We start from the raw sequence: 26,207 nt of genomic DNA, 5'->3' as shown, positions 1-26,207 counted from the left end.
ACTTTAATCATTAGCTAGGCATTAGTTACAGACAGAGGTACAGTAATGCTACATTAATCAATAGCTAGGCATTAGTTAAAGACAGAGGTACAGTAATGCTACATTAATCAATAGCTAAGCATTAGTTACAGACAGAGGTACAGTAATGCTACATTAATCAATAGCTAAGCATTAGTTACAGACAGAGGTACAGTAATGCTACATCAATCAATAGCTAGGCATTAGTTACAGACAGAGGTACAGTAATGCTACATCAATCAATAGCTAGGCATTAGTTACAGACAGAGGTACAGTAATGCTACATCAATCAATAGCTAGGCATTAGTTACAGACAGAGGTACAGTAATGCTACATTAATCAATAACTAGGCATTAGTTACACAGAGGTACAGTACTTGTGTTAGTTTAATTACAACCTGCTCCCAAACCCAGTCCTCCTTGGCCCCCCCTGTGTGCACATTTATTTTTTTCCCCAGGCACTACACACAGCGGATTCAAACAACCAACTCATCATCAAGCTCAGATTATTTGAATCAGCTCTATGGTGCAAGGGTAATGACTAAATGTACGCTTCTTGGTGTCCCCAGGACTTAGTTTGGGAAACACTGATTTAACACAACTGCCGCAATTACGCATGGTTTTAGTTCTCGGATTTCCGAGATTACCACAGGTGTGAAGGACTGTATCATCAGCATACATGCGGGTGTCCACTCCCTTTCACATAGAAGAAAGGTTGTTGATGTAGAGGCTGAATGATAAGGACCTAGGATGGAGCCCTGGGGCTCTTCAGGGATGCACCTCATTGGTACAGCTCAGTACATATACTCATATGGTAGATGACATCACACAGTTCTTGAAGATTTCTGAAAAACCTGGGAATTTTGCAACTATCATCTGTGTTAAAGAGGAGAGGTAGCAGTCAGCTGAAGACAGCTCTAATCTGTGTTGAAGAGGAGAGGCAGCTGAAGACAGCTCTAATCTGTGTTGAAAATAAGAGGCGAGGCAGCTGAAGACAGCTCTAATCTGTGTTGAAGAGGAGAGGCAGCTGAAGACAGCTCTAATCTGTGTTGAACAGGAGAGGAAGCTGAAGACAGCTCTAATCTGTGTTGAAGAGGAGAGGAAGCTGAAGACAGCTCTAATCTGTGTTGAAAATAAGAGGCGAGGCAGCTGAAGACAGCTCTAATCTGTGTTGAAGAGGAGAGGCAACTGAAGACAGCTCTAATCTGTGTTGAAGAGAAGAGGCAACTGAAGACAGCTCTAATCTGTGTTGAAGAGGACAGGCAGCTGAAGACAGCTGTCCCATCAGGGTCTTTGTGGAGTGGAGGAGATGGTGATGATGAGTGCTTTTTCCCCTGGCCCAGTGTGGCCTATCAGAGGGGGCATCCAGATCCAGACAGCATCCACTCAGCCAGCCAGCCATTCTGTCTTCCTCTCAAATGACACCCTATTCCATATGGGCCCTGATTAAAAGTAGTGCACTAAATTGAGTTCCATTTGGACACAGCCTCTCCCATTCAGTTTCACATTACTGAGGTCATCAGGCCCATTCTACTCAAATGGAGAGGAAATTATTTATGTTTTATTCATTTAACTAGAAAAGTCAGTTAAGAACAAATTCTCATTTACAATGACCAAACCCTAACCCGGATGACACTGGGCCAATTGTGCGCCGCCCTATGGGACTCCCAATCACGGCCAGTTGTGATACAGCCTGGAATTGAACCAGGGTCTGTAGTGACACCACTAGCACTGAGATGCTGCACCACTCGGGAGCCCAATGATATCTGTATCTGTGGGAAATCGACTGGGAATTTCACCAGCAATGATCAGATGTTAGAATGAAGGGTTATATAATGGTCCATTGGACACAAACTCACTACAAACAGTTCTCCTGCGGACCCCCAGGGGTAATTATGGTGGGACGACCTCTTATCTCATAGAGACGTACCAGAGGGCTCATCTCCGGCTCGGGTCATCTTTGGACAATGGAGATAGCACAGACAGCGCCATTGAGGGCTGAAACAGGCTTTGGTCCAAGTCCTCTATCCAACTCTATGGTTCCCACTTTGCACTTTCTGTCATCCATAAAAACTGTCATAATGTCATTCTTGGGTTGATCTGTGTTTTGACTCACTAACTACTGTCCGTGTCTGTCTGTCTGTCTGTCTGTCTGTCTGTCTGTCTGTCTGTCTGTCTGTCTGTCTGTCTGTCTGTCTGTCTGTCTGTCTGTCTGTCTGTCTGTGGTTATCCTGCTCAAGTGTTACTGATGATGGCCATTAGAATGTGCTGATGACTGATACTTGAACAGAGGAGTAATGAACTGACCGGTGCTGTTAACTGTCTGTAGGTGTACATAGCCACGTTTGCAGTGTCGGGGTACGCGTCCAGCTACCACCGAGCGGGAGGGAAGCCCTTCAACCCGGTCCTGGGGGAGACCTATGAGTGTGACCGCCCCGACAAGGGCCTCCGATTTGTAGCAGAACAGGTACTGTACACAGACCCACATGTCCTAAATATGACCTGGAAGTATTTGTCCCACATCTGAAGAATTCATAGGGTTTGATCCATCAAGTACAAGCCTGACATTCTTTATATCTGTTCTCAGGTCAGCCATCACCCACCTATATCAGCATGCCACGCTGACTCTAAAAACTACATGTTCTGGCAAGGTAAGTCAACACCATGGTCCTCTACAAACTATTACCCATTCACCTGATACACATCCTTCCACCTAATACTCACTCTTTCACCTGATACTCACCCTTTCACCTGATACTCACCCTTTCACCTGATACTCACCATTTCACCTGATATTCACCCTTTCACCTGATACTCACCCTTTCACCTGATACTCACCCTTTCACCTGATATTCACCCTTTCACCTGATACTCACCCTTTCACCTGATATTCACCCTTTCACCTGATATTCACCCTTTCATCTGATACTCACCCTTTCACCTGATACTCACCCTTTCACCTGATATTCACCCTTTCACCTAATATTCACCCTTTCACCTGATATTCACCCTTTCACCTGATACTCACCATTTCATCTGATACTCACCCTTTCACCTGATACTCACCCTTTCACCTGATACTCACCCTTTCACCTGATATTCACCCTTTCACCTGATATTCACCCTTTCATCTGATACTCACCCTTTCACCTGATACTCACCCTTTCACCTGATATTCACCCTTTCACCTGATACACACCCTTTCACCTGATACTCACCCGTACACATAATACTCACCCTTTCACCTGATGCACACCCTTTCACCTGATACACACCCTTTCAACTGACACTCACCCTTTCACCCGATACTCACCCTTTCACCTGATACTCACCCTTTCACCTGATACTCACCCTTTCACCTGATACTCACCCTTTCAACTGATACACACTCTTTCACCTGACACAGACACTGGGTCATAATAACTAGGGGCAAGAGATTTTCCTGACCACGCGGATCACTGGTCTTAACCATACCAGCTATTACAGCTAGTCTAAAGCTGGAGGCCCTAACCAACCATACCAGCTATTAGTCTAAAGCTGGAGTCCCTAACCAACCATACCAGCTATTAGTCTAAAGCTGGAGGCCCTAACCAACCATACCAGCTATTAGTCTAAAGCTGGAGTCCCTAACCAACCATACCAGCTATTAGTCTAAAGCTGGAGGCCCTAACCAACCATACCAGCTATTAGTCTAAAGCTGGAGTCCCTAACCAACCATACCAGCTATTAGTCTAAAGCTGGAGGCCCTAACCAACCATACCAGCTATTAGTCTAAAGCTGGAGGCCCTAACCAACCATACAAGCTATTAGTCTAAAGCTGGAGTCCCTAACCAACCATACCAGCTATTAGTCTAAAGCTGGAGGCCCAAACCAACCATACCAGCTATTAGTCTAAAGCTGGAGGCCCTAACCAACCATACCAGCTATTAGTCTAAAGCTGGAGTCCCTAACCAACCATACCAGCTATTAGTCTAACGCTGGAGGCCCTAACCAACCATACCAGCTATGAGTCTAAAGCTGGAGTCCCTAACCAACCATACCAGCTATTAGTCTAAAGCTGGAGGCCCTAACCAACCATACCAGCTATTAGTCTAAAGCTGGAGGCCCTAACCAACCATACCAGCTATTAGTCTAAAGCTGGAGTCCCTAACCAACCATACCAGCTATTAGTCTAAAGCTGGAGTCCCTAACCAACCAAACCAGCTATTAGTCTAAAGTTGGAGGCCCTAACCAACCATACCAGCTATTAGTCTAAAGCTGGAGTCCCTAACCAACCATACCAGCTATGAGTCTAAAGCTGGAGGCCCTAACCAACCATACCAGCTATTAGTCTAAAGCTGGAGGCCTAACCAACCATACCAGCAATTAGTCTAAAGCTGGAGTCCCTAACCAACCATACCAGCTATTAGTCTAACGCTGGAGGCCCTAACCAACCATACCAGCTATTAGTCTAAAGCTGGAGGCCCTAACCAACCATACCAGTTGTTAGTCTAAAGCTGGAGGCTCTAACCAACCATACCATCTATTAGTCTAAAGCTGGAGTCCCTAACCAACCATACCAGCTATTACAGCTAGTCTAAAGCTGGAGTCCCTAACCAACCATACCAGCTATTAGTCTAAAGCTGGAGTCCCTAACCAACCATACCAGCTATTAGTCTAAAGCTGGAGGCCCTAACCAACCATACCAGTTGTTAGTCTAAAGCTGGAGGCTCTAACCAACCATACCATCTATTAGTCTAAAGCTGGAGTCCCTAACCAACCATACCAGCTTTTACAGCTAGTCTAAAGCTGGAGTCCCTAACCAACCATACCAGCTATTAGTCTAAAGCTGGAGTACCTAACCAACCATACCAGCTATTAGTCTAAAGCTGGAGTCCCTAACCAACCAAACCAGCTATTAGTCTAACGCTGGAGGCCCTAACCAACTATACCAGCTATGAGTCTAAAGCTGGAGGCCCTAACCAACCATACCAGTTGTTAGTCTAAAGCTGGAGGCTCTAACCAACCATACCATCTATTAGTCTAAAGCTGGAGTCCCTAACCAACCATACCAGCTATTACAGCTAGTCTAAAGCTGGAGTCCCTAACCAACCATACCAGCTATGAGTCTAAAGCTGGAGGCCCTAACCAACCATACCAGTTGTTAGTCTAAAGCTGGAGGCTCTAACCAACCATACCATCTATTAGTCTAAAGCTGGAGTCCCTAACCAACCATACCAGCTATTACAGCTAGTCTAAAGCTGGAGTCCCTAACCAACCATACCAGCTATTATTCTAAAGTTGGAGGCCCTAACCAACCATACCAGCTATTAGTCTAAAGCTGGAGTCCCTAACCAACCATACCAGCTATGAGTCTAAAGCTGGAGGCCCTAACCAACCATACCAGCTATTAGTCTAAAGCTGGAGGCCTAACCAACCATACCAGCAATTAGTCTAAAGCTGGAGTCCCTAACCAACCATACCAGCTATTAGTCTAAAGGGGCTGTTCCTCTTGGATGCACTAACCTTGCTGTTGTCTTTCCTGTGATGTCTTTAGACATGAGGTGGAAAAACAAGTTCTGGGGGAAGTCTATGGAAATAGTTCCTGTGGGCACCACCCATGTGATGATGCCAGGGTGAGTCATTTACGGTCCCTCTCAATCTCACTCTACCTGGCCACCCTTACTGACCAACTAGCCACTACATCCATGGTCCAACCAGACCCCCCAAACCTGTTTGTCAATGTCACTCAAATAGATAATAGACTGATAATAGACTGATAACAGACTGATAACAGACTGATAACAGACTGATAACAGACTGATAATAGACTGATAACAGACTGATAACAGACTGATAACAGACTGATAACAGACTGATAGTAGACTGATAACAGACTGATAATAGACTGATAACAGACGGATAATAGACTGATAACAGACCGGTAACAGACTGATAATAGACTGATAACAGGCTGATAGTAGACTGATAACAGACTGATAACAGACTGATAATAGACTGATAACAGACTGATAACAGACTGATAACAGACTGATAATAGACTGATAACAGACTGATAACAGACTGATAACAGACTGATAATAGACTGATAACAGACTGATAACAGACTGATAACAGACTGATAATAGACTGATAACAGACCGGTAACAGACTGATAATAGACTGATAACAGGCTGATAGTAGACTGATAACAGACTGATAACAGACTGATAATAGACTGATAACAGACTGATAACAGACTGATAACAGACTGATAATAGACTGATAACAGACTGATAATAGACTGATAACAGACTGATAACAGACGGATAATAGACTGATAACAGACCGATAACAGACTGATAATAGACTGATAAAAGACTGATAACAGACTGATAATAGACTGATAATAGACTGATAACAGACTGATAACAGACTGATAACAGACTGATAGTAGACTGATAACAGACTGATAATAGACTGATAACAGACGGATAATAGACTGATAACAGACCGGTAACAGACTGATAATAGACTGATAACAGGCTGATAGTAGACTGATAACAGACTGATAACAGACTGATAATAGACTGATAACAGACTGATAACAGACTGATAATAGACTGATAACAGACTGATAATAGACTGATAACAGACTGATAACAGACGGATAATAGACTGATAACAGACCGATAACAGACTGATAATAGACTGATAATAGACTGATAACAGACTGATAATAGACTGATAATAGACTGATAATAGACTGATAATAGACTGATAAACGTATTTAATTCTATTAAACGTACATCTTATCTCATGCGCACACACACACACACACACACACACACACACACACACACACACACACACACACACACATACACTGAAACACAAACATATTGTGACATGCCCTCTCCCCGTCCTGCAGGTTTGGGGACCACTATGAGTGGAACAAGGTCACGTCCTGCATCCACAACATCCTGAGTGGGCAGCGCTGGATAGAACACTACGGAGAAATCTCCATCAGGAACACCAGCACTGATATCTGCCAGTGTAAGGTCACCTTCATCAAGGTGAGAGACGGTGTGTGTGTGTGTGTGTGGGGGGGGGGGGGTAAACCGGAGGGGATATTCCACCTGTTTAACTTGATATTTAGAGCAGTCAGTATCTCGGTGTGTGAGTCCCCCCTGGCCGTGGCAGTAATAAAGCTGCTTTTCAGTGAGAGATATCCAGCCACTCTCCAGTCTAACTGGACACTGGAAAGCTGCAAGCTGAGTGGAAATGCTTCTTTATAAGGGATGCGGGTTGGTGAAAGGGTTGTTAAAAGCTTAAATCAGTCAAAATTGTGTTCCACACACACACACACACACACACACACACACACACACACACACACACACACACACACACACACACACCCTGTGCATGGCCTTCCCCCTGAATGAACAACAACTCCATGCATCTCTGCGTTTTGAAGTTGAACTTCGTAGAGCCCATTCCAAAAGCTGACAGGTAATTGGTGTTCGTCTCTGAGGAGTTGAAAGGTCTACTGCAGTGTAGAAGGATGCCAGGTCAAGACATGTAGGAGCTCATTATACAATATAACCTCTCCTGTCCTGTCCTGTCCTTTTTCCTCTCCTCTCCTCTCCTCTCCCCTCTCCTGTCCTCTACTGTCCTGTCCTCTCCTCTCTCCTGTCCTCTCCTGTCCTGTCCTGTCCTCTACGGTGCTGTCCTCTCCTCTTTCCTCTCTCCTCTCCACTCTCCCCTCTCCTCTCTCATCTATCCCCTCTACCCTGTCCCCTCTTTCCTCTCTCATCTCTCTCCTCTCATCTCTCCTCTCACCCCTCTCATCTCTCCTGTCCTGTCCTCTACGATGCTGTCCTGTCCTCTTTCCTCTCTCCTCTCCCCTCTCCTGTCCTCTACTGTCCTGTCCTGTTCTCTCCTGTCCTGTCCTCTACGGTGCTGTCCTCTCCTCTTTCCTGTCTCCTCTCCACTCTCCCCTCTCCTCTCTCATCTCTCATCTCTACCCCCTCTCCTCTCCCCACTCCTCTTTCCCCTCTCCCCTCTCCCCTGTCCCCTCTTTCCTCTCTCATCTCTCTCCTCTCATCTCTCCTCTCACCCCTCTCATCTCTCTTCTTTCCTCTCTCATCTCTCTCCTTTCTCCTCCTCTCTTCTCCTGTCCCCTCATCTCCTCAGTGGTTCTCATTGTAAACTACTGTACTCTACTGGTTCAGCATGTTGCGTTTGAACATAGATAACTCAACACTGCCATCTACTGGCTGGTATATGAAGATGAAAATAAAGATCTATTACGACTCATAGATCAGAGTGACAGACAAACTAAACCTGAGAACTATTAAATAAGATGAATTTAGGGGCTGTCCCCAATGGAACCCTATTCCCTATACACTCTTAGAAAAAGGGTTCTTCAGCTTTCCCCATAGGAGAACCCTTTTTGGTTCCAGGTAGAACCCTTTTTGGTTCCAGGTAGAATCCTTTTTGGTTCCAGGTAGAACCCTTTTTGGTTCCCGGTTGAACCCTTTTTGGTTCTAGGTAGAACCCTTTTGGGTTCCAGGTTGAACCCTTTTGGGTTCTATGTAAAACACTCTGTGGTAAGGGTTCTACATGGAACCAAAAAGGGTTCTCCTATGGGGACAGCCAAAGAACCCTTTAAGGTTCTAGATAGCATATTTTTTTCTAGGTGTATATTGCAATATTTTGGCCAGGGCTTGATATTCAATAACAATGTTATGCATTCCTCCCTGTGTACAGGCCAAGTACTGGAACTCGAGTGTTAACGAGGTGGAGGGCACCATCACAGACCACAAGGGGAAGGTCATCCACAGACTGTTTGGGAAGTGGAACGAGGGGGTGTACTGTGGAGACCCACCCTCTGCCACCTGCATCTGGAGAGCCAGTATGTATGATTGTAATAACAGCCTGAACCTGTTATACTGAGCCCAGTGTCTTGACCTACACATGCTACAGATCAGGGCTTTACATGTTTAGCCCATCGGTTGGTAGTATTCATACTTTTCTCATCCGTACAGTTGATTTTTAAATGATCTCTTTATCTTGATTTCTACTAGTAGATACAGTTCAGACCTCTTGTGTCTTTATCTTGATTTCTACTAGTAGATACAGTTCAGACCCCTTGTGTCTTTATCTTGATTTCTACTAGTAGATACAGTTCAGACCCCTTGTGTCTTTATCTTGATTTCTACTAGTAGATACAGTTCAGACCTCTTGTGTCTTTATCTTGATTTCTACTAGTAGATACAGTTCAGACCCCTTGTGTCTTTATCTTGATCTCTACTAGTAGATACAGTTCAGACCCCTTGTGTCTTTATCTTGATTTCTACTAGTAGATACAGTTCAGACCCCTTGTGTCTTTATCTTGATTTCTACTAGTAGATACAGTTCAGACCCCTTGTGTCTTTATCTTGATTTCTACTAGTAGATACAGTTCAGACCCCTTGTGTCTTTATCTTGATTTCTACTAGTAGATACAGTTCAGACCCCTTGTGTCTATATCTTGATTTCTACTAGTAGATACAGTTCAGACCCCTTGTGTCTATATCTTGATTTCTACTAGTAGATACAGTTCAGACCCCTTGTGTCTTTATCTTGATTTCTACTAGTAGATACAGTTCAGACCCCTTGTGTCTTTATCTTGATTTCTACTAGTAGATACAGTTCAGACCCCTTGTGTCTTTATCTTGATTTCCACCAGTAGATACAGTTCAGACCCCTTGTGTCTTTATCTTGATTTCTACTAGTAGATACAGTTCAGACCCCTTGTGTCTATATCTTGATTTCTACTAGTAGATACAGTTCAGACCTCTTGTGTCTTTATCTTGATTTCTACTAGTAGATACAGTTCAGACCTCTTGTGTCTTTATCTTGATTTCTACTAGTAGATACAGTTCAGACCTCTTGTGTCTTTATCTTGATTTCTACTAGTAGATACAGTTCAGACCCCTTGTGTCTTTATCTTGATTTCTACTAGTAGATACAGTTCAGACCCCTTGTGTCTTTATCTTGATTTCTACTAGTAGATACAGTTCAGACCTCTTGTGTCTTTATCTTGATTTCTACTAGTAGATACAGTTCAGACCCCTTGTGTCTATATCTTGATTTCTACTAGTAGATACAGTTCAGACCCCTTGTGTCTATATCTTGATTTCTACTAGTAGATACAGTTCAGACCCCTTGTGTCTATATCTTGATTTCTACTAGTAGATACAGTTCAGACCCCTTGTGTCTTTATCTTGATTTCTACTAGTAGATACAGTGCAGACCCCTTGTGTCTTTATCTTGATTTCTACTAGTAGATACAGTTCAGACCCCTTGTGTCTTTATCTTGATTTCTACTAGTAGATACAGTGCAGACCCCTTGTGTCTTTATCTTGATTTCTACTAGTAGATACAGTTCAGACCTCTTGTGTCTTTATCTTGATTTCTACTAGTAGATACAGTGCAGACCCCTTGTGTCTTTATCTTGATTTCTACTAGTAGATACAGTTCAGACCTCTTGTGTCTTTATCTTGATTTCTACTAGTAGATACAGTTCAGACCCCTTGTGTCTTTATCTTGATTTCTACTAGTAGATACAGTGCAGACCCCTTGTGTCTTTATCTTGATTTCTACTAGTAGATACAGTTCAGACCTCTTGTGTCTTTATCTTGATTTCTACTAGTAGATACAGTTCAGACCCCTTGTGTCTTTATCTTGATTTCTACTAGTAGATACAGTTCAGACCTCTTGTGTCTTTATCTTGATTTCTACTAGTAGATACAGTTCAGACCCCTTGTGTCTTTATCTTGATTTCTACTAGTAGATACAGTTCAGACCTCTTGTGTCTTTATCTTGATTTCTACTAGTAGATACAGTTCAGACCTCTTGTGTCTTTATCTTGATTTCTACCAGTAGATACAGTTCAGACCCCTTGTGTCTATATCTTGATTTCTACTAGTAGATACAGTTCAGACCTCTTGTGTCTTTATCTTGATTTCTACTAGTAGATACAGTTCAGACCTCTTGTGTCTTTATCTTGATTTCTACTAGTAGATACAGTTCAGACCCCTTGTGTCTTTATCTTGATTTCTACCAGTAGATACAGTGCAGACATAATTACTTTTCTTGTCCATATAGTTTATTTTGAAATGTATCTCTATATCTTTATTTATACCAGTAAATATCTTAGAAAAATAATAGCTAAACAATATTAATATACTGTAAGTAGCCCTGTACATCTTTACTTATGAAAAAGTACTAAATTCTCATAAAGGTAAAGATACCACAATAAAAGTAAAAAGTAAAAGTGAAAATCACCCAGTAAAAGTCTAGAAGTATTTGGTTCCAAATATAATTAAGTATCAAAAGTAAATGTAATTGATCTAATGTACTTAAATATCAAAAGTAAAAGTATAAATCATTTAAAATTCCTTATATTAAGCAAACCAAACGGCACAATATTCTTGCTTTTTTTCTTTACGGATAGCCAGGGTGACACTCCAACACTCAGACATCATCTAAAAACAAAGCATGTGTGTTTAGTGAGTCCTCCAGATCAGAGGCAGTAGGGATGACCAGGGATGTTCTCTGTTTAGTGAGTCCTCCAGATCAGAGGCAGTAGGGATGACCAGGGATGTTCTCTGTTTAGTGAGTCCCCCAGATCAGAGGCAGTAGGGATGACCAGGGATGTTCTCTGTTTAGTGAGTCCTCCAGATCAGAGGCAGTAGGGATGACCAGGGATGTTCTCTGTTTAGTGAGTCCTCCAGATCAGAGGCAGTAGGGATGACCAGGGATGTTCTCTGTTTAGTGAGTCTGCCAGATCAGAGGCAGTAGGGATGACCAGGGATGTTCTCTGTTTAGTGAGTCTGCCAGATCAGAGGCAGTAGGGATGACCAGGGATGTTCTCTGTTTAGTGAGTCCTCCAGATCAGAGTCAGTAGGGATGACCAGTAGGGATGACCAGGGATGTTCTCTGTTTAGTGAGTCCTCCAGATCAGAGTCAGTAGGGATGACCAGTAGGGATGACCAGGGATGTTGTCTGTTTAGTGAGTCCTCCAGATCAGAGGCAGTAGGGATGACCAGGGATGTTCTCTGTTTAGTGAGTCCTCCAGATCAGAGGCAATAGGGATGACCAGGGATGTTCTCTGTTTAGTGAGTCTGCCAGATCAGAGGCAGTAGGGATGACCAGGGATGTTCTCTGTTTAGTGAGTCCTCCAGATCAGAGGCAGTAGGGATGACCAGGGATGTTCTCTGTTTAGTGAGTCCTCCAGATCAGAGGCAGTAGGGATGACCAGGGATGTTCTCTGTTTAGTGAGTCTGCCAGATCAGAGGCAGTAGGGATGACCAGGGATGTTCTCTGTTTAGTGAGTCTGCCAGATCAGAGGCAGTAGGGATGACCAGGGATGTTCTCTGTTTAGTGAGTCCTCCAGATCAGAGTCAGTAGGGATGACCAGTAGGGATGACCAGGGATGTTCTCTGTTTAGTGAGTCCTCCAGATCAGAGTCAGTAGGGATGACCAGTAGGGATGACCAGGGATGTTCTCTGTTTAGTGAGTCCTCCAGATCAGAGGCAGTAGGGATGACCAGGGATGTTCTCTGTTTAGTGAGTCCTCCAGATCAGAGGCAGTAGGGATGACCAGGGATGTTCTCTGTTTAGTGAGTCCTCCAGATCAGAGTCAGTAGGGATGACCAGTAGGGATGACCAGGGATGTTCTCTGTTTAGTGAGTCCTCCAGATCAGAGGCAGTAGGGATGACCAGGGATGTTCTCTGTTTAGTGAGTCCTCCAGATCAGAGGCAATAGGGATGACCAGGGATGTTCTCTGTTTAGTGAGTCTGCCAGATCAGAGGCAGTAGGGATGACCAGGGATGTTCTCTGTTTAGTGAGTCCTCCAGATCAGAGGCAGTAGGGATGACCAGGGATGTTCTCTGTTTAGTGAGTCCTCCAGATCAGAGGCAGTAGGGATGACCAGGGATGTTCTCTGTTTAGTGAGTCTGCCAGATCAGAGGCAGTAGGGATGACCAGGGATGTTCTCTGTTTAGTGAGTCTGCCAGATCAGAGGCAGTAGGGATGACCAGGGATGTTCTCTGTTTAGTGAGTCCTCCAGATCAGAGTCAGTAGGGATGACCAGTAGGGATGACCAGGGATGTTCTCTGTTTAGTGAGTCCTCCAGATCAGAGTCAGTAGGGATGACCAGTAGGGATGACCAGGGATGTTCTCTGTTTAGTGAGTCCTCCAGATCAGAGGCAGTAGGGATGACCAGGGATGTTCTCTGTTTAGTGAGTCCTCCAGATCAGAGGCAGTAGGGATGACCAGGGATGTTCTCTGTTTAGTGAGTCCGCCAGATCAGAGGCAGTAGGGATGACCAGGGATGTTCTCTGTTTAGTGAGTCCTCCAGATCAGAGGCAGTAGGGATGACCAGGGATGTTCTCTGTTTAGTGAGTCCCCCAGATCAGAGGCAGTAGGGATGACCAGGGATGTTCTCTGTTTAGTGAGTCCTCCAGATCAGAGGCAGTAGGGATGACCAGGGATGTTCTCTGTTTAGTGAGTCCTCCAGATCAGAGTCAGTAGGGATGACCAGGGATGTTCTCTGTTTAGTGAGTCCCCCAGATCAGAAGCAGTAGGGATGACCAGGGATGTTCTCTGTTTAGTGAGTCCTCCAGATCAGAGGCAGTAGGGATGACCAGGGATGTTATCTGTTTAGTGAGTCCTCCAGATCAGAGGCAGTAGGGATGACCAGGGGTGTTCTCTGTTTAGTGAGTCCTCCAGATCAGAGGCAGTAGGGATGACTAGGGATGTTCTCTGTTTAGTGAGTCCTCCAGATCAGAGGCAGTAGGGATGACCAGGGGTGTAATCTGTTTAGTGAGTCCTCCAGATCAGAGGCAGTAGGGATGACCAGGGATGTTCTCTGTTTAGTGAGTCCTCCAGATCAGAGGCAGTAGGGATGACCAGGGATGTTCGCTGTTTAGTGAGTCCCCCAGATCAGAGGCAGTAGGGATGACCAGGGATGTTCTCTGTTTAGTGAGTCCTCCAGATCAGAGGCAGTAGGATGACCAGTAGGGATGACCAGGGATGTTCTCTGTTTAGTGAGTCCTCCAGATCAGAGGCAGTAGGGATGACCAGGGATGTTCTCTGTTTAGTGAGTCCTCCAGATCAGAGGCAGTAGGGATGACCAGGGATGTTCTCTGTTTAGTGAGTCCTCCAGATCAGAGGCAGTAGGGATGACTAGGGATGTTCTCTGTTTAGTGAGTCCTCCAGATCAGACCAGAGATGTTCTCTTGATAAGTGTGAGAATTGGACCATTTTCTGTGCTGCTAATCATTCAAAATGTAACGACTACTTTTGGGTGTCATGGAAAATGTATGGAGTAAAAAGTACATAATTTTCTTTAGGAATGTAGTGAAGTAAAACTAAAAGTTGTCAAAAATATAAATAGTGAAGTAAAGTACAGATACACAAAAAATATTTTTTTTTAAAGTATTTTTACTTCAATACTTTACACCACTGTTCCTTATTACATAAAAGGCATTCCTTACCCTGTAGTTTATAGAATCATCTCCCTGGGATGTAAAAGAGTGTCTCTGGTGTGTGTCTGTGTGTGTGTGTGTGTTCTCAGATGCCATGCCGGCTGACCACGAGCAGTACTACGGCTTCACTAAGTTTGCTATGGAGCTCAATGAGCTGGACCCTTCACTGAAACTGCTGCTGCCTCCCACAGACACCCGGCTACGGCTCGACCAGAGGTGAGAGACAGAGTGCTACTGTACAGTAACATACCGTTGTCTTAGCATGGTGTAGGGGCCAGCATGATTTAGGGGCCAGCATGGTGTAGGGGCGAGCATGGTGTAGGGGCGAGCATGGTGTAGAGACCAGCATGGTGTAGGGACCAGCATGGTGTAGTGACCAGCATGGTGTAGAGACCAGCATGGTGTAGGGACCAGCATGGTGTAGAGACCAGCATGGTGTAGGGACCAGCATGGTGTAGTGACCAGCATGGTGTAGAGACCAGCATGGTGTAGAGACCAGCATGGTGTAGAGACCAGCATGGTATAGAGACCAGCATGGTGTAGAGACCAGCATGGTGTAGAGACCAGCATGGTGTAGGGACCAGCATGGTGTAGAGACCAGCATGGTGTAGAGACCAGCATGGTGTAGAGACCAGCATGGTGTAGAGACCAGCATGGCGTAGAGACCAGCATGGTGTAGGGCCCAGCATGGTGTAGAGACCAGCATGGTGTAGAGACCAGCATGGTGTAGGGACCAGCATGGTGTAGAGACCAGCATGGTGTAGAGACCAGCATGGTGTAGAGACCAGCATGGTGTAGGGACCAGCATGGTGTAGGGCCCAGCATGGTGTAACAATGTAGAAATGTGCATTTGGCAATACAGTTTCGTATTACAGTGATCATTATTACACCATACACAGTGATGTATCACTGCATCAAATGATCATTATTACACCATACACAGTTGGGGTTGCTTTATTGTTTATACAAATTAATCCATGTGTGTGTGTGTGTGTGTGTGTGTGTGTGTGTGTGTGTGTGTGTGTGTGTGTGTGTGTGTGTGTGTGTGCGTGTGTGTGTGTGTGTGTGTGTGTGTGTGTGTGTGTGTGTACCAGGCTGCTAGAGGAGGGCAACGTAGAGGCAGCAGAGGAACAGAAACAGAAGATAGAACAGCAGCAGAGAGACAGACGCAGAGTCCTGGAGGAAAACACCATGACACATCAACCCACATTCTTCAGGTGAACTCCTACAGCTGGATACAGGGCGATGCCTAAACTGTCACGGACGTGGCCATTTGACAGACAGGATATGAGCACTCTAGTACAGGGGTTCCCAACCTAGGGGTCGCGGGACATTCCTTGATTTGAGGGATTTTATTTTTTTTACTAGACAGTATATGCAGTATTTATTTTTTTACAAATGAGCAGTTGTATAAACCGATCTATAATGACACATAACTCTGCGATGCTAGAAACAAGTGGTAGACTCCCAGAGGAAGACACTGATGCACATGGGGTTATCTTTGCTTGGGAAGTCGTCTGATACAATGTGCGATTCGGTTGCTATCAATTGATCTATTCACTTTGGGCCCGATTCCGACTTTGGAAATGGCCCGTTTCTTACACACACCTTTCCCACGCACTTCTCAGTACTTGGTATTGCCTTACGAAGGTGCGTAATGGGCTTTTTCGCACGCTGAATAAATGTAATCCCGTTTGCTGGCCAACACATTTTCTCGTGGAGTTTTCTGTGAGAAAGTTGATATGTTGAAATGTTTCAGTTTGCTGCCATATGACTGGTTTCACATTGGTCTCCAGTGATTATAATGTCAAATAGATCTAAAACAAGTGTTTTATCACTTATCACTATCACTTATATTTACAATCCCCTCATCTGAAATTGAATACTCGTTTACCTAGCTCTAATCAATAGCTCTGATCAAGTACTCGTTTACCTAGCTCTAATCAATAGCTCTGATCAAGTACTCGTTTACCTAGCTCTAATCAACAGCTCTTATCAAGTACTCGTTTACCTAGCTCTAATCAACAGCTCTTATCAAGTACTCGTTTACCTAGCTCTGATCAACAGCTCTTATCAAGTACTCGTTTACCTAGCTCTAATCAACAGCTCTTATCAAGTACTCGTTTACCTAGCTCTAATCAACAGCTCTTATCAAGTACTCGTTCACCTAGCTCTAATCAACAGCTCTTATCAAGTACTCGTTTACCTAGCTCTAATCAACAGCTCTTATCAAGTACTCGTTCACCTAGCTCTAATCAACAGCTCTTATCAAGTACTCGTTTACCTAGCTCTAATCAACAGCTCTTATCAAGTACTCGTTTACCTAGCTCTAATCAACAGCTCTTATCAAGTTGTAAATTACAGTGCATGGAGAATGGTTCTTTTTTGATTGGAAAACAAAAGTAATCTGATGCTTTTTCCACTTGGAATCGGTAGGTTTGCTAGACCTTATTCATAGTTTCCTAGCTCGTAAAAGTGGTCAGAATCCTCCGTATCTGCAGACACACCTCTGCCACACCTTCATGTATTCAATCTCCACCCAAAACGAACATCACGCTATTCTCATGCTTCAGGTCAAGTTCAGATAATTACGTTCCATTTACTCGCGCTTAACTCAGGTCGGAATCGGGCCCTTTCTGTAAAAGAGAATTACGTACAATTAAATTGAGGGTTCATATAAAGGATAATAACAAAACGTCTTTTAGCAGAATAACATTGGGTCTAGACTTCATTTTTCTTATAAAGGGACCCTGTTCTAATTCATCTCCACAGCTAAACTCCACCTGCATTTATTCCCACGGGGTTTATTAAAGCACTAAGGCAGGAAGGAGGAGGTGTGGTATATGGCCAATATACCACGGCTATGGGCTGTTCTTATGCATGACACAACGTGCCTGGATACGGCCCTTAGCCATGGTATATTGGCCATATACCACAAACCCCCGAGGTGCCTTATTGCTATTATAAACTGGTTACCAATGTAATTAGAGCAGGAAAAATAATTGTTTTGTCATACCCGTGATATACGGTCTCATTTACCACGGCTTTCAGCCAATCAGCATTCAGGGCTCGAACCACCCAGTTTATAACACAATATGGATGTACCTATATAGATGTACAAGTACCACAACAGACACACCAGTCATGTCACATGTCCATGGGAACATTAGGTTTCTCCATTTTCAGTAGCTGGTTCTCAGTTTCCATTCACTTCTGTTTGCAGGCTTGTGAGGGTTGAAGGCATAGTTCAAAAACGGTCACATGTTTGTATTTTGTTCATCAGTCCACTGTTTATCCACAAAAATGTCAACAGTCAAGGTTTCAAGAAAGAGCACTTCTAATAAAAAGCAAAAACCTGATGATGATGATGATGAGGCTGATGATGATGATGAGGCTGATGATGATGATGAGGCTGATGATGATGATGAGGCTGATGATGATGATGAGGCTGATGATGATGATGAGGAGGCTGATGATGATGACGATGAGGCTGATGATGATGATGAGGCTGATGATGATGATGATGATGAGGCTGTGTTTTGCATCATGATCTTTTTGTTGTTGATTCTTTTTAGAAGGTATTTCATTATTCAGTTCAAGTAAAGAATATGTCTTTCTGTTGTCCACAGGAAATCAAAGGACGACACCTGGGTTAGCAACAACACTTACTGGGACCTGAGAAGGGATCCAGGCTTTTCCCACCTGGACTGTCCTGTGTTGTGGTGACCTGAGGAGGGAACCAGGCTATCACCTCCTGGACTGTCCTGTGTTGTGGTGACCTGAGAAGGGATCCAGGCTATCACCACCTGGGCTGTCTTGTGTTGTGGTGACCTAAGAAGGGATCTAGGCTATCCCCACCTTGACTGTCCTGTGTTGTGGTGACCTGAGAAGGGAACCAGGCTATCCCCACCTTGACTGTCCTGTGTTGTGGTGACCTGAGAAGGGATCCAGGCTTTGCCCACCTGGACTGTCCTGTGTTGTGGTGACCTGAGGAGGGAACCAGGCTATCACCACCTGGACTGTCCAGTGTTGTGGGGACCTGAGGAGGGAACCAGGCTATCACCACCTGGACTGTCCTGTGTTGTGGGGACCTGAGGAGGGAACCAGGCTATCACCACCTGAACTGTCCTGTGTTGTGGGGACCTGAGGAGGGAACCAGGCTATCACCACCTGAACTGTCCTGTGTTGTGGGGACCTGAGGAAGGAACCAGGCTATCACCTCCTGGACTGTCCTGTGTTGTGGTGACCTGAGGAGGGAACCAGGCTATCACCACCTGGACTGTCCTGTGTTGTGGTGCCCTGAGGAGGGAACCAGGCTATCACCACCTGGACTGTCCTGTGTTGTGGTGACCTTAGTGTGACTTTTGTGGCCACTGGTCACACACCTGGGTCATGTTTATTAGGCCCAGGACTGAAACAGGGAGGGACTACCTGAACGTGTCCAGTAAGAAACCCTTGTGCATTCAAAAGGCACCAAACGGAAGAAAACAGAATGCAACTTCCAGTCCAATGTTTTCAGTTGCAAAACGTTTTGCTACGGTGTGCACTTATGAACACGACCCTGTTTGGACTTCCTGTCTGTACTGTGACCCAGGCTGGTTCTGGGGGCTGGAGTCCTGCTGCTCTATCCGTCTCATTGGTTACGCCTCAAATGGCACCCTATTCCCTACATAGTGTACTGCTTTTGACCAGAGTCCTGTGGGCCCAAGTAGTGCATCATACGCTAAAGGGAATAGGGTGCCGTTTGGGACGTACGGTCTTGCACATGTCCATCTACTGTCCATCATTCACATGTCCATCTACTATCCATCATTCACATGTCCATCTACTGTCCATCATTCACATGTCCATCTACTATCCATCATTCACATGTCCATCTACTGTCCATCATTCACATGTCCATCTACTGTCCATCATTCACATGTCCATCTACTATCCATCATTCACATGTCCATCTACTGTCCATCATTCACATGTCCATCTACTGTCCATCATTCACATGTCCATCTACTATCCATCTACTGTCCATCATTCACATGTCCATCTACTGTCCATCTACTGTCCATCATTCACATGTCCATCTACTGTCCATCATTCACATGTCCATCTACTATCCATCTACTATCCATCATTCACATGTCCATCTACTGTCCATCTACTATCCATCATTCACATGTCCATCTACTGTCCATCTACTATCCATCATTCACATGTCCATCTACTATCCATCATTCACATGTCCATCTACTGTCCATCATTCACATGTCCATCTACTATCCATCTACTATCCATCATTCACATGTCCATCTACTGTCCATCTACTGTCCATCATTCACATGTCCATCTACTGTCCATCTACTATCCATCATTCACATGTCCATCTACTGTCCATCTACTATCCATCATTCACATGTCCATCTACTATCCATCATTCACATGTCCATCTACTGTCCATCATTCACATGTCCATCTACTATCCATCATTCACATGTCCATCTACTATCCATCATTCACATGTCCATCTACTATCCATCTACTGTCCATCTACTGTCCATCATTCACATGTCCATCTACTATCCATCATTCACATGTCCATCTACTGTCCATCATTCACATGTCCATCTACTGTCCATCATTCACATGTCCATCTACTGTCCATCATTCACATGTCCATCTACTATCCATCTACTGTCCATCATTCACATGTCCATCTACTGTCCATCTACTGTCCATCATTCACATGTCCATCTACTGTCCATCATTCACATGTCCATCTACTATCCATCTACTATCCATCATTCACATGTCCATCTACTATCCATCATTCACATGTCCATCTACTATCCATCATTCACATGTCCATCTACTATCCATCATTCACATGTCCATCTACTGTCCATCATTCACATGTCCATCTACTGTCCATCATTCACATGTCCATCTACTATCCATCATTCACATGTCCATCTACTGTCCATCATTCACATGTCCATCTACTATCCATCATTCACATGTCCATCTACTATCCATCATTCACATGTCCATCTACTGTCCATCATTCACATGTCCATCTACTGTCCATCATTCACATGTCCATCTACTATCCATCATTCACATGTCCATCTACTGTCCATCTACTATCCATCTACTGTCCATCATCAGAGTCCTGTGGGCCCAAGTAGTGCATCATACGCTAAAGGGAATAGGGTGCCGTTTGGGACGTACGGTCTTGCACATGTCCATCTACTGTCCATCATTCACATGTCCATCTACTATCCATCATTCACATGTCCATCTACTGTCCATCATTCACATGTCCATCTACTATCCATCATTCACATGTCCATCTACTGTCCATCATTCACATGTCCATCTACTGTCCATCATTCACATGTCCATCTACTATCCATCATTCACATGTCCATCTACTATCCATCTACTGTCCATCATTCACATGTCCATCTACTGTCCATCTACTGTCCATCATTCACATGTCCATCTACTGTCCATCATTCACATGTCCATCTACTATCCATCTACTATCCATCTACTGTCCATCTACTATCCATCATTCACATGTCCATCTACTGTCCATCTACTGTCCATCTACTGTCCATCATTCACATGTCCATCTACTGTCCATCATTCACATGTCCATCTACTGTCCATCATTCACATGTCCATCTACTATCCATCATTCACATGTCCATCTACTGTCCATCATTCACATGTCCATCTACTATCCATCATTCACATGTCCATCTACTGTCCATCATTCACATGTCCATCTACTATCCATCATTCATATGTCCATCTACTGTCCATCTACTATCCATCATTCACATGTCCATCTACTGTCCATCTACTATCCATCATTCACATGTCCATCTACTGTCCATCTACTATCCATCATTCACATGTCCATCTACTATCCATCTACTGTCCATCTACTATCCATCTACTATCCATCTACTATCCATCATTCACATGTCCATCTACTATCCATCTACTGTCCATCTACTGTCCATCATTCACATGTCCATCTACTATCCATCATTCACATGTCCATCTACTATCCATCTACTATCCATCATTCACATGTCCATCTACTATCCATCTACTGTCCATCTACTGTCCATCATTCACATGTCCATCTACTATCCATCATTCACATGTCCATCTACTGTCCATCTACTGTCCATCTACTGTCCATCTACTCTCCATCTACTGTCCATCTACTGTCCATCATTCACATGTCCATCTACTATCCATCATTCACATGTCCATCTACTGTCCATCTACTGTCCATCTACTATCCATCTACTGTCCATCTACTCTCCATCTACTGTCCATCTACTATCCATCATTCACATGTCCATCTACTGTCCATCTACTATCCATCTACTGTCCATCTACTGTCCATCTACTCTCCATCTACTGTCCATCTACTGTCCATCATTCACATGTCCATCTACTATCCATCATTCACATGTCCATCTACTGTCCATCATTCACATGTCCATCTACTGTCCATCATTCACATGTCCATCTACTGTCCATCTACCTTCCATCATTCACATGTCCATCTACTGTCCATCTACTATCCATCATTCACATGTCCATCTACTATCCATCATTCACATGTCCATCTACTGTCCATCATTCACATGTCCATCTACTATCCATCATTCACATGTCCATCTACTGTCCATCATTCACATGTCCATCTACTGTCCATCTACTATCCATCATTCACATGTCCATCTACTATCCATCTACTATCCATCATTCACATGTCCATCTACTGTCCATCATTCACATGTCCATCTACTGTCCATCATTCACATGTCCATCTACTGTCCATCTACTATCCATCATTCACATGTCCATCTACTATCCATCATTCACATGTCCATCTACTATCCATCTACTGTCCATCTACTATCCATCTACTGTCCATCTACTGTCCATCATTCACATGTCCATCTACTGTCCATCATTCACATGTCCATCTACTGTCCATCATTCACATGTCCATCTACTATCCATCATTCACATGTCCATCTACTGTCCATCATTCACATGTCCATCTACTGTCCATCTACTATCCATCATTCACATGTCCATCTACTATCCATCTACTATCCATCATTCACATGTCCATCTACTGTCCATCATTCACATGTCCATCTACTGTCCATCATTCACATGTCCATCTACTATCCATCATTCACATGTCCATCTACTATCCATCTACTGTCCATCTACTATCCATCTACTATCCATCTACTGTCCATCATTCACATGTCCATCTACTGTCCATCATTCACATGTCCATCTACTGTCCATCATTCACATGTCCATCTACTGTCCATCATTCACATGTCCATCTACTATCCATCATTCACATGTCCATCTACTATCCATCTACTGTCCATCTACTGTCCTTCATTCATATGTCCATCTACTGTCCATCATTCACATGTCCATCTACTGTCCATCATTCACATGTCCATCTACTGTCCATCATTCACATGTCCATCTACTATCCATCATTCACATGTCCATCTACTATCCATCTACTGTCCATCTACTGTCCTTCATTCATATGTCCATCTACTATCCATCATTCACATGTCCATCTACTGTCCATCATTCACATGTCCATCTACTGTCCATCATTCACATGTCCATCTACTATCCATCATTCACATGTCCATCTACTGTCCATCATTCACATGTCCATCTACTGTCCATCATTCACATGTCCATCTACTATCCATCATTCACATGTCCATCTACTGTCCATCATTCACATGTCCATCTACTGTCCATCATTCACATGTCCATCTACTATCCATCATTCACATGTCCATCTACTATCCATCTACTGTCCATCTACTGTCCTTCATTCATATGTCCATCTACTGTCCATCTACTGTCCATCATTCATATGTCCATCTACTGTCCACCCCCCCCCCCCCCACCCCACGCATGTTGCTGCTTTATAATTCATTGTTGTTTTCATTTGAGAGTTTATCCAGTTCATTGCCTTAATAGACAACATTTATCCGAGTAGTGTATTAATGTAGGGTTTTTGCGAGCATACCCTTCGAATGCAGAGACTATTATGCAACAATGTGTCCTGTTTTTCCACCTGTGGTGTCTCATCATGCAGAATAGAACAAATAAAAAATACTGTATACAAGGTACTAATGAATGAATTACTGGCCTCGTGGGTTCTGCAAAGACTGTGGAATAATCCTTCCCTTTTTGTATTGCCGATCCTCGCTAACTTAGCTACTAGTCCACATTAACACAGCTGTTGACTGTACAACACTGTCTTAATACACGCGGTTTTCTACCTCTGAGATGAGATTCCATGGTACTTGTAACACCGTTGAGAAGGTGTACGTGTCAATATTTATTCTGCACCTGTCTAATGCCTTACTGGGTGAACTATATTACTGTAAACAAACTGAGATGTTTCAGAAGGGCACGTGTGTTTCGTGCGAGGAGAAATTCTTTAAAGAATGAAGTATGTATATGAAGTTTCATTCTAAAAATGCTATATATCCATTTTCAGAAATGTTGGTGAATTAGCTTTTGTAATTTAAAAGGTCATGAACAGTCAAAATCATGTTTTTCATGAAATTGTATGATATTTGAAGGGAACCTGATTAAAGTATTGATGACCAAAGAATGAAAATGACCGTTGCTTCTTTATTGATCAAGTTTGATCATAAAGTTCCTGGCCCCTCCCCCATGTCAAACACTGGTAACATTGTATTCTCTTACCTAATTTACATAAGTACCGCCGGGGAACCAACATTGGAGAATGCGAGTTTGCGGAGGGGTGTGGTTTATATAGCTAGGCTAGATCGATACTGTAGGGGTCAGCAAATATAATTACAAGTTTACCCTATTAATCTATAGCAAAGATACCGTATTCAGACCCCTTGACATTCATCTATAGCAAAGATACAGTATTCAGACCCCTTGACATTCAATACAGTATTCAGACCCCTTGACATTCATCTATGGCAAAGATACTGTATTCAGACCCCTTGACATTTATCTGTGGTAAAGATACAGTATTCAGACCCCTTTACATTCATCTATGGTAAAGATACAGTATTCAGACCCCTTGACATTCATCTATGGTAAAGATACAGTATTCAGACCGCTTGACATTCATCTATGGTAAAGATACAGTATTCAGACCCCTTTACATTCATCTATGGTAAAGATACAGTATTCAGACCCCTTTACATTCATCTATGGTAAAGATACTGTATTCAGACCCCTTGACATTCATCTATGGTAAAGATACAGTATTCAGACCCCTTGACATTCATCTATGGTAAAGATACAGTATTCAGACCCCTTTACATTCATCTATGGTAAAGATACAGTATTCAGACCCCTTTACATTCATCTATGGTAAAGATACAGTATTCAGACCCCTTGACATTCATCTATGGTAAAGATACAGTATTCAGACCCCTTGACATTCATCTATGGTAAAGATACTGTATTCAGACCCCTTGACATTCATCTATGGTAAAGATACTGTATTCAGACCCCTTGACATTCATCTATGGTAAAGATACTGTATTCAGACCCCTTGACATTCATCTATGGTAAAGATACAGTATTCAGACCCCTTGACATTCATCAATGGTAAAGATACTGTATTCAGACCCCTTGACATTCATCAATTGTAAAGATACTGTATTCAGACCCCTTGACATTCATCTATGGTAAAGATACTGTATTCAGACCCCTTGACATTCATCTATGGTAAAGATACTGTATTCAGACCCCTTGACTTTTTCCACATGTTGTTATGTTTCAGCCTTATTCTAAAATGTATTAAATACATGTTTTTCCTCATCAATCCACACCCAATACCCCATAATGACAATGCAGAAAAAGGTATTTAGATATTTTTTCAAATTAATAAAACAGAAATACCTTATTTACATAAGTATTCAGACCCTTGGCTATGAGACACAAAATTGAGCTCAGTTGCAGCCTGTATCCTGTTTCCATTGATCATCCTTGAGATGTTTCTACAACTTGATTGGAGTCCACCTGTGGTAAATTCAATTGATTGGACATGAAAAGGCACACGCCTGTCTATATAGGGTCCCACCAGTTGACAGTGCATGTCAGAGAAAAAAACTATCCTTGAGGTCGAAGGAATTATCAGGATTGTGTCGAGGCACAGATCTGGGGAAGGGTACCAAAACATTTATGCAGCATTGAAGGTCCCCAAGAACACAGTGACCTTCATCATTCTTAAATGACAGAAGTTTGGAACCACCAAGACTTCCTAGAGTTGGCCACCCGGCCAAACTAAGCAATCAGGGGAGAAGGGCCTTGGTCAGGGAGGTAACCAAGAACCCGATGGTCACTCTGACAGAGCTCCAGAGTTCCTATATGGAGATGGGAGAACCTTCCAGAAGGACAACCATCTCTGCAGCACTCCACCAATCAGGCCTTTATTGTAGAGTGGCCAGACGGAAGCCACTCCTTAGTAAAATGCACATAACAGCCCGCTTGGAGTTTGCCAAAACGCACCTAAAGGACTCTGACCATGAGAAACAAGATTCTCTGGTCTGATGAAACCAAGATTGAATTATTTTGCCTGAATGTCAAGCGT

The 26,207-nt window shown here is 43.5% G+C and overlaps 1 protein-coding gene across 3 annotated transcripts in view; it reads left to right on the top strand.

Moving 5' to 3' along the window:
- LOC110515064 (oxysterol-binding protein-related protein 3) overlaps window positions 1-20,144 on the top strand; it is a 129,201-nt gene extending 109,057 nt beyond the window's left edge. For all 3 annotated transcript variants that reach the window (XM_090187202.1, XM_090187215.1, XM_090187198.1), the window contains 8 exons: window positions 2,347-2,484; window positions 2,605-2,668; window positions 5,554-5,632; window positions 6,928-7,072; window positions 8,772-8,916; window positions 14,629-14,755; window positions 15,634-15,756; window positions 18,169-20,144. In XM_090187202.1, the coding sequence (XP_090043328.1) occupies window positions 2,347-2,484; window positions 2,605-2,668; window positions 5,554-5,632; window positions 6,928-7,072; window positions 8,772-8,916; window positions 14,629-14,755; window positions 15,634-15,756; window positions 18,169-18,265 (918 nt within the window). In that variant the 3' untranslated portion in view covers window positions 18,266-20,144. The remainder of the gene's footprint in view (window positions 1-2,346; window positions 2,485-2,604; window positions 2,669-5,553; window positions 5,633-6,927; window positions 7,073-8,771; window positions 8,917-14,628; window positions 14,756-15,633; window positions 15,757-18,168) is intronic.
- The last annotated feature ends 6,063 nt before the right edge of the window (window positions 20,145-26,207 follow it).

The sequence above is a fragment of the Oncorhynchus mykiss genome, chromosome 2 (assembly GCF_057628025.1).
Source record: "Oncorhynchus mykiss isolate SJ-2025 chromosome 2, ASM5762802v1, whole genome shotgun sequence".
NCBI lineage: Eukaryota > Metazoa > Chordata > Actinopteri > Salmoniformes > Salmonidae > Oncorhynchus > Oncorhynchus mykiss.
This window is presented reverse-complemented; position numbering and strand designations above follow the sequence as displayed.